The sequence below is a fragment of the Thunnus thynnus genome, chromosome 14, assembly GCF_963924715.1.
Source record: "Thunnus thynnus chromosome 14, fThuThy2.1, whole genome shotgun sequence".
NCBI lineage: Eukaryota > Metazoa > Chordata > Actinopteri > Scombriformes > Scombridae > Thunnus > Thunnus thynnus.
This window is the reverse complement of record NC_089530.1, coordinates 27,592,713-27,601,900: the sequence shown is the minus strand read 5'-3', so window position 1 is coordinate 27,601,900 and position 9,188 is coordinate 27,592,713. Positions and strand designations below refer to the sequence as shown.

Here is a 9,188-nt window from a genome sequence, read left to right as displayed (position 1 = left end):
GAGGACATTACATCGATTAACTGATTTCCTGGAGACTCATCCTAATCCTAAACATAACCACCACATGCCTAACTATAACCTTAACATAACCCTAAATGCACCTTCATTTTAAACCTAGTCTTTACTCATAAAGGGGATATTTTGAGTGAATGATTTACGTCCCCACAACATGAGGAATACCTGGACCACACACACACACACACACAGTATCAAAACACAACTGAGTTTAACACATCTCCCAACACAAACACACATACAGTACAAACACTGAAACACTTTCTCTCTCGACAGTAGGTTACTCTGTGTCAGTGACTGTTCTCTGCTGAGAGGCTGTGGGCGGCGTGATGATGTCGAGTTTCTGTTGCCGCGGCGACGCTTTCATGACAACCGACCTCGGCATCCAAGTACAGACACAGCCACACACACACACACACACACACTGACAAACACATACACACCTACTCAGGGCTGGAGAGGGGAGACGGGAAAAGTAGCGTCAACATCATCTCAATTACAGTACGTACACACACACACAGCTCAGACTGATATAGAGGCACTTGACTACACCTGTATGGACTTAAACACAGGCTATCAGGTAGAGTTACCCTACTTTAATAAAGACATTCTCACCCTCCTCTGGTTTTATTTTTGACTCATCGTCCATAAATGTCCCACCAGTTAGTTATTTAGTTAGTTAGTAAAGACAAGAGGAAGCAAGAAAAAGAGACAACAACAGGAAATTTGATCTTTTTTTTTTTTTTTGAAGGTGGTATATAAACTGATAATGTGTGAACTTTCAATGTTCCTCCTGTGTCTAGTTTCCCTCCACAGAGATGCAGTTTAGGTTACAGCTTATTTACATGCATTACTGAATTCACTTTCTAAAAACTCATCAGCTCAAGAGCACTCAATTAAGACTGAACCGACTGGATTATGTCGTGTTTATTTTCTTTGACACAAAATGCATTTGATTCAATGACCACTAAAATCTTTAAAATTTCATGATTTGTCTTAAAAAATTGTTAAATGTACATTGAAAACATAATTGGACTGTAATTTGGTACATCTAAAAAAAAACTGAAATACAAAAACATAGGTGTTGGTGTTTTGTTTTCAGCCTATGAAAGGGACATTTCACCATGTCAACAAATCAATCTGAACTGAAATATGAGAAAATGACTCTGCCCTTCAAAGTAAATTCCAGGAAAAAAAAAAAAACAGACAACTAGTTAGAGAAAATGCTGCTTCTAAAGATCAGAGATGGAACGTGGTGAGATTAAAGATTAAAAAGAAATAGAGGAAAAGAGCACAAGAAAAGAAATATAACAAGAAAGAGGGAGAAGAAGAGCGCTGTGTAATGGTGTATATCAATTTCATGTACTGCTTTTCATTAGTGCATGTGCACAAAGCTGGTCAGATTTACATTACACTGAATAATAAAGTCACACTAATCTGATAGCCAGTTGGAGAAAAGGAAAAGGAGAAAGGGAACAAGGGAATAAAAGAGCGAGAGAGTAATAACACCAATCAGACAGCATTAGCAGCACAGAGACCAGTAATTGGAGCTGTGAAGTGTGACTCATCGACAGCTATCGAGACCTGACAAACACACACACACACACACACACACACACACACACGCATGCACACACAGAAAAACCATCAACCACTTGTACCACTCTCCCTCTTTCTTTCTATACTGCCATCCCTATTATCCCCTGTTCTCAAAGTAACTCACACATCTTCCTTTTTACACACACACACACACATAATCACTCTCCCATTATTTAATTCACACAGACACACACTTAATATTTTGCACATGCCTGGACTCTTCTCATCTCCTCGTCTTTTCCTTTCTCTAATCCAGACACACAAGCATGTACGCAATCACACACACACACACACACTCCCCAACTCCTTCTCTTCCTCTCACACACTCACACCAACACACCCACACACACAGAAATCCACACACGCTTTCTCTCTCCCGGCTTGACATTCACACAGTGCTGCGAGCTACGCCACATAAGAGCTCCTTCCTGTCCTGCTCGCCCACCTGCCGCATCGTGCATCATAATGCTGAGAGGGAAAGCATCTTTTCAACCTTTCTGAGTGAGAAACACTTAATGGAAAGTGCAATCTCTCCTGTAGAACGTCACTCAAAATATCCCCTTTATGAGCATACATTTCCTTTCACATACACTGGGGAAATGGTCTTGTGCGGGTGGCGGACAGGTTGTTTTGCTTTTGACCTTTCAACAGGAGTTTGGTACCAAAAGAAAGTCACAGCCATGTAATTTGAATCCATTTTTTTTTCTTCCGAGTAACAATTTGTGCTGCATTGCTCTAAAAAGCCAGAAAACCTTTGAAAATGCAGCTTAATGTTCGTACTTTTCATTACACTGCTACTTACCTTAGACATTAATCAACTGACACAAAATACAAATGTAAACAATTTTTGTTTATTAGAAGTTGAAGTCTGCATTTACACAGATATTTAGGCTCATAAATAGGCTCGAAAATGTAGAAACATCTATCTTACACTGTAATCAATAATCATACAAATTTATTTTGGCAGCATTCCTGGTCACACTGTTGCAGAATTTGCATCATCAAATATGTTGTCAGTCTTGCCCAAATATGGACTTAAAGTGAGCCTATGTAACTTTTGTTGTGAATGAAAGTGGCAACATCTGGATAACAATAGATGCTAAGATATCACATGTATCAACAGGAACACAAGTAGTGAATAGTCAAAGACTGCAAAGTGACTCAGTAATATCAGTTACACAGCAATAACAAGCTAAAATTTATTAATGTTAGCTAACGTAAACCACCATAAATTAGTCGTACCAGACCAGGTAAGGCTGTAGCAGCAAAACCACAGAGTGTATTGTTTAAATAGAGTGATGGTGTTTTACTTCATCTTTTTATTCATGTGTTATCTCTTCTTTCAAATGTTACATAGTCTCGCTTTGAGGCACCAAAGGGATTTTCTAGTGAAAATTCATTTTAATATTAGATTTTCATATAATGGTTTCATGCTAGGAGGCTACTCTGTTTGTTGCTTCAGTGGCAAAATAGGTTAAACAGAGATTTCCTGCTGCCAGTGGCACTAATGCTAACTTAGCAATTTTGTTTCTAGATTTGGCAACTTTTGAGACTAACCTGGCAACTTTTTTTAAAAAGCAACTAGCAACAAATTTAGCTACTTTTAAATTGTATAAATTTTATTTAGAAACCTTTTAGCATTTTTTGGAAAGTGACTCAAACGCTAAAATGCAAGCATTTTCCATCTAAATGAAACAAAAACAATTTTCTCTGTTACACAATCAGTCATAACACAAGGTTTGTCTGCCTGGCTACAAAAGTGCATAGAGGGCTTTTAATTTGAAACGACAGATACAGGAAGTGGTGACGTGCAAAACCACAACCGGCCGAGGAGAGTGTGTCTTCCCTATCTGTGCATTGACCAGGCAGCCTACTGGGTGCGATAAGTAAACGGCTAAGTAAAAGATAAGTTAGTGCTAAGAAGCTTTTTCTTCTTGTTCCTTCAGTTGGATGTTTGAGCTTCACTGTGCAGAATGATGTATGTGCAGAGTTTGTTTTCACGTTCATCTGCAGAAATTGGAAAGTTTCTCTGAGCTCACTGAAAATCTAATTTTAAAGGGGTGGGCCTATTAGCATAATTTGTGACACACAATATTGTTCCAAGCAGAGTATTTTTATATATCTTAATACATGTCTGGAGGAGATCTTTAAGAGTTGGTCACAGAGATGACGCACGCATCTGTTGTCAGTTCAGATGTGAAGCAGAGAATAAATGACAAACACTTGTGCTGTCAAGAGAAGTAAGTCACAGTCTTTTCTATCCCAGCGACTCCTACATGATCATTAAAAATGTATTGTGCTTATATTACTTTCACAAATAAAAAATATGTGATAATAAACAAACATCTAAACTAATAAATTTCAAATATTTCTCGCCGAGATGGCCAGTCAGTTTGAGTACTGTCATTGTGTATTATACATAATGACACAGTTTTACATAATTTCGTAATGACGTCATCACACAATGACATCAACACGTCAAAAGCTCATATTAGCTAAAAATAGCTTTCATTTTTTTCTCCATTTTACTCTCAGGCTGTTAATTATGTCACGATTGTCGACGCTCACTGTCTAGTTGGATAGTTTTACTGTATGCGGTAAGTCTAAATGTAAGCTGAAAGGTAAAGGGCTACACTTTTCTGACAGTCTGATGAACCTTTTTTTTGTTTTTGCTGTCATATCTGGAGCAGATCAGTATATTATTATAAATGCCAACCTCTGTGTATCAATCTGTTTTAAGCTCTCTAATAATTTCAAGCATTGCAAAAATCCTTCATGTTTCTGAGATTAGCTTAATGTTTCTCTTCAATAAAGGACCGACATTGTGCTTCTATCTGGTCATTGTCTTTAAGTACTTGTTGCACTGTGAGGACTCTGATTGAGGCTTTCCTCTGGCTGTGTCTCTACAATACTCAGCTTCAGACTCTCATCTCTTTGATCTCGTTCTTCTGTCTCTTCTCGTCCTCTTCTTTCTGCCTTCTGATTTTCACCTTTTCCCCTTTCACTTGTTTGTTCTCCATTTATACCCTCTGCCTGGTCATTAAGATGCACTGCATCAACTTGTTCTATCACATCTCTCACCCCGGTCCTTTTTGTACATCCTGGTTCAGTCCTGAACGTTCTCAGATTGTCACTGGCCCTGGTAAAGTAGTTCTTCACTTCTGCCACCGGTCCTTTTTCAGAGAACAGATGGTCCAGGTATGCCTGGGCGTACTGATCTGAGGTGATCAGGTCCAGGTTAACGGAGGAGGACGCAGCTGCTGAGGGGATATCAGGCCCAGAGACGCTCCTTTTTCTCCCTGTTAAGTTCAGCTCAGTTCAGTTAAGTGCAACTTTACTGGGAAAGGGATAAATATTTTCCATGGTTATTCAAGAAAGTGTACCTGTCTCTGCCTCCATGGCAGACAGCGGGATGGTCACACTCTTTCCTGTCTCTCTGTCTGTCACAGTGAGTCCTGTCATGGATCCCTCCTCCGGCACCTCACCCGAGGGGTCACGTGATGCCGGAAGACCCCCTCGACATTTCACAACACACACTGTGTTAGACTTATAACGCCTAAAATGAAGAGATGGAGGTGTCAGAATGGCAAGAAGAATTGGGACAGACGTAGAAAAACAGTATATTTAAAAATCAGTAAATCATTTTATCACTTTTCTTCAAAACTGACTCTTTCATCTCTGGATTTGTAATAGGTAAAACATAAAGAATGCTCCATAAATATATTATTATTAGTTTAGACAACCTAGGTTAATCAAAATTACAGTGGTCAAATGCTGCTAGCTTAACAGGCGAGGGGCTGTCTAATGGTCACTGCATTTACAAACCAATTAGTGAAAAAAATAGTTTTCATTTTTTCCCCATTTTACTCTCTTATAACAACTCTTATATTGTTAATTATGTCATGATTGTCGACACCCACTGTCTAGTTGGATAGTTTTACTATGTGTGGTAAGTCTAAATGTAAGCTGAAAGGTAAAGGCTACACTTTTCTGACAGTGTGATGAACATTTTTTTTTTGTTTTTGCTGTCATATCTGGAACAGGCTGGAGAGCTTGTCTCATAGCAGACAGCTGCGCCTTGTGTGGCTGTGGTTTCCACTGTCAGTATGTTTTTTAAGTCTCCTGCTTCCACTGAATTTCTGTGTTTTTGCTGTCTGACAACATAGTCTCAAAAAACTCTTCAGTGCTTGTACTTGGACTCTATGTTGCGTAAATCATATCCTCTCCTTCCTGCACAGGTTGTCCACCTGCATCACAGACTCCAGCCCCACCAAAACACTGCCAATAAAAAGACAGACTTGCATAGCACTATGACTAGCTCATCCTATCGTATGTTTCATTCATATTAAGTCTAGAACTGAGGAGTCGACTCCAAGAATGTTAAACTCAAATTCATCACCAAGAAGTAGCCTTATCACAGTGTTAGAAAGTTGCACTTTTGGACAATTTTTGCAATCTAAATATTCCCAACTTGTAGCCCACTTTGGCTCCATTAGTGTCCCAGATGGGCAGGCATACGTGTGGTATATGGAGCCGGGTCATTACTTTCAAATGTAGGACCATCCTTGAGTTTTGACTGATAAGCTGTTGCTGTGAAGGTGATAAGAACATCCACTTTGGTTGTTTGATAGATTACCATATTACCTGTAAGCAGGTATAATCTGTGTGAGGTCGTCCTTGTATTGCTCCAGTGCAGTCCTTGCAGCAAGGGGTTCGGCCTTGTACTCAAGACCAGCAAGGTGAACCAACATTTGGGTGTGAAATGCTGCTCCGCTGGCCCAGTGCCTCAAACATCTGGAGGAACAAACAGTGGAAGAACAAAACAAGTGCTTCATGTCAACAGCTCTTTAGCCACTGCACTATGTTCTACTGCATTTTACTGTACTTCATCCTGATTTGCTGTACTAAAGAAGAGTAGATTGTATAGGCTTCTGCATTCTTCTCTACTCTGTTGTACTCTACTGTTCAGCATTTTACCCTTTGTCACAATTATTTTATGCCGTTACTGTATTGTCTCACCTGGAGTCACAGTCTCCCCCCAGCAGGCAGGTCTTCAGCTGGGTGAGGGTGAGGCTGAGCTGGGCCTCAAGTCTGAAGGAGTCCTGGATCAGTTTGTTTTTATCATTCAGGTTGATCCTAACACGTTTCAGGTACTCCTCCATCACCTCCTGGAGCTCCCAGACTCTCTGCTGGAGGTAGAGATTCATACATGGAGATTTATTTTAAAACAAACCTTGTAGTAGTTGATTCAGATTTTATAAGAACTATCCTAAACAGTATATTCAGTATATATCTTTACCTGAGCTGATGATGACCCCGCCGACTTCCCTTTCACCTCTGATGACTGTTTTGATGACGTGTAGGCCATATCCATCACCATAGTCACCACTAATCCAAGCAGGCCAGCCAGACGTGGCTCATCTGAGAACGACGACAATCGGCCAATCAGATCCCTCAGGTAGGTGGGTGCCCTGTTTCCAATGTCGCCCTGCAGCTGGGAGAGGAGAAATAAAAAATTAACATTCACGACTTAATCGCTAACAGCTTTCCAGCATACAGTTTCTTCCCATCTGTCTCAATAAAGGAAATTGCTATGTGAGTGGATTACTTTCCCTCCTTTATGAGAACAATTGTGAACAGCGTTTTGTCATCATCAAATTGCTCCTTGCCGGTCATTGTATAGATTTGTAACTTCTTTACAATCCCCAACAGAACCACATTTCTAAAACAGAGTGGTGCTTCATTTAGCACAATTGCTCTTTCTTAACTGTCTCAAGGCAACATCATCTTTCTTTCCCCTCCCGTTCATCTCCATCTGCACTTCATGACTGAATGGATTTAAAGGTGAAATCTATGAGTAATTCCCCTCGACTCCATTTCAGAAAGAACACATTTGCTTTTTTTTTTTTTTAATCTGTGTATGTTTTCTCAATGGTTTACTTCCATGCAGTGTCATCATCACTCATGTAAACTGTCACCCTTTCTTTTAAATCTTATTAACCTGTTGCAGTTGTTCCTGGAGGCCGGCCCTGGAGTCCAGGTTCTCATCGTGATCGGCGAGGCGGAGAGGGTGAACAACTCTGAGGTTAGGTACCGCACCGGCTTCCACCATAGCATTGTAGAGGAGATAACCAATTGCGTCCTTCACATCAGAAAGCTCTTCTTCGGATGAAAACAGCTGGCCCATGATGATAATGTATGTTTACTTCCAGAGACTTACAGTGAAAACCAGTATGTGTTCCTAATTTATGACAGCATCTGAGGAAGAAGAGGAAAGGGGGAAAATATTGAGCTGTGGGTAAAACAGTATAAAAACAAACCTTCAGCACTTAACTGGTTAACCACAAATTCATATAACATAACAGTGTCACCAAAATCTATGTACAGAGTAGCTATGTAGTTTCTTTTTTGCATGTTTACAAACCATATATTGTCATGTGATCTTATGAGTTTTAACACAAGTTCTGAATGTTTGTAGAGTCTACACAACTATAGACACATGAAAACAACTATATATCTGTAATTCACCATATTAGCAGTGAGTAAAATTTATCAAATACCTCCAAAATAGCACCCTAACATTTCACAGTGATACTCTGCAGCATTACACTCACATCTAATCTCTCTACTGCAGTGAGCTGTGTTTTGGCCAGCCTTGTGTCTTTGCTTCCCCTCTTCCTCCTCTGTCCCTCCGCCCTATGCAGCAAAGAGATTAACCAAGACAACACGGCAGCAGAATGTAGCTGAGCAGTAAACCTAGACCTCCCCCTAGCCGCAGTGAGCAGGAAGTGCAAATGCTGTGAATGGAGAGACATTATAAGGCCAAGGACCCCAGCCTGTTAGGGACTTGTCAAAATTATCTCCATCTGAAGGGTTTTTGTTGCCTGTCGCTACTGCTGGCGCACGGGGAGTCAAACCTCTGAGAATAGTTATTTTGCACTCGCACTCTTTCTTATAGTGCTATCTTTAAGTGAATGCATGATAGTGAAATTAAACTAATCCTCCCTGTGCTGGGGGACTCGCTGGAAGAACCCAGAGGTCCTTGGGAATGAAAGTAATATCTACCAACTCTTTACGGCTGTGTTAAACATTGAAAAAATAGGCCAAGGGCTTTCAGGCTTTTTATTTAGCTAAATGGAACAGAGGCCTTGGTGGTGGTGTGATGTTGACTTTTTTTTACTTAATAAAATGTGGGGCAAGGGGATTTGGGATTTTATATGATAGACGTTCTTTGTTAAGTGGGACAAGGGCTTTTGCACTCTCAGGCGTCAGAGGTTTGTGTGAATTAGAACTGTGGCTAAATGAAATGACCCACAGAGTGTCGTGAAGTGTAGCTCAGGTTAATGTTGACTTCTTAATATTAATCATTTACATTAAACTTACTAGATCTTCCTCCCCTTATTGTAACTTGATGCTCACAAACAACGTTTCAGTTTTTTTTCAAGATTACTTTATCTCCTTCCCATTTAGTGTTGTCAGTCCTGTTATGTTGCACAAGCATACATATGCACTTTTTTTTTTTATTTTGTGTCACAAAGTAGCTGATGGTGGACTAAAAGAGAAAAAAATAAAAA

General features: G+C 40.0%; 1 protein-coding gene across 3 annotated transcripts; it reads right to left on the bottom strand.

Moving 5' to 3' along the window:
* Positions 1–2,451: 2,451 nt before the first annotated feature.
* Positions 2,452–8,396, bottom strand: LOC137197400 (uncharacterized). 3 transcript variants are annotated; one of them, XM_067610794.1, is made up of 7 exons: positions 8,175–8,396; positions 7,616–7,872; positions 6,914–7,108; positions 6,634–6,800; positions 6,259–6,408; positions 4,998–5,170; positions 2,452–4,913 (listed from the first exon to the last, which is right to left on the bottom strand). In XM_067610794.1, exons 2-7 carry the CDS (start codon positions 7,799–7,801, stop codon positions 4,462–4,464), a joined length of 1,323 nt encoding a protein of 440 aa, XP_067466895.1. In that variant the 5' UTR covers positions 7,802–7,872; positions 8,175–8,396; the 3' UTR covers positions 2,452–4,461. The 3 variants fall into 3 exon arrangements, with proteins under 3 accessions (XP_067466895.1, XP_067466893.1, XP_067466894.1); XM_067610792.1 differs by having other exon boundaries at positions 6,634–6,803; positions 8,175–8,322; XM_067610793.1 differs by having other exon boundaries at positions 6,634–6,803; positions 8,229–8,322.
* Positions 8,397–9,188: the final 792 nt, after the last annotated feature.

Excerpts from the sequence above, each read along its gene's own strand:
- LOC137197400 (XM_067610792.1), bottom strand. The coding sequence starts at position 7,801 with ATGGGCCAGCTGTTTTCATCCGAAGAAGAGCTTTCTGATGTGAAGGAC. Across the intron at positions 7,109-7,615 it reads TCCAGGAACAACTGCAACAG|CTGCAGGGCGACATTGGAAA; the intron begins GTTAATAAGATT and ends CTCCTCTCCCAG. Across the intron at positions 6,409-6,633 it reads GGGGGAGACTGTGACTCCAG|ATGTTTGAGGCACTGGGCCA; the intron begins GTGAGACAATAC and ends TTGTTCCTCCAG.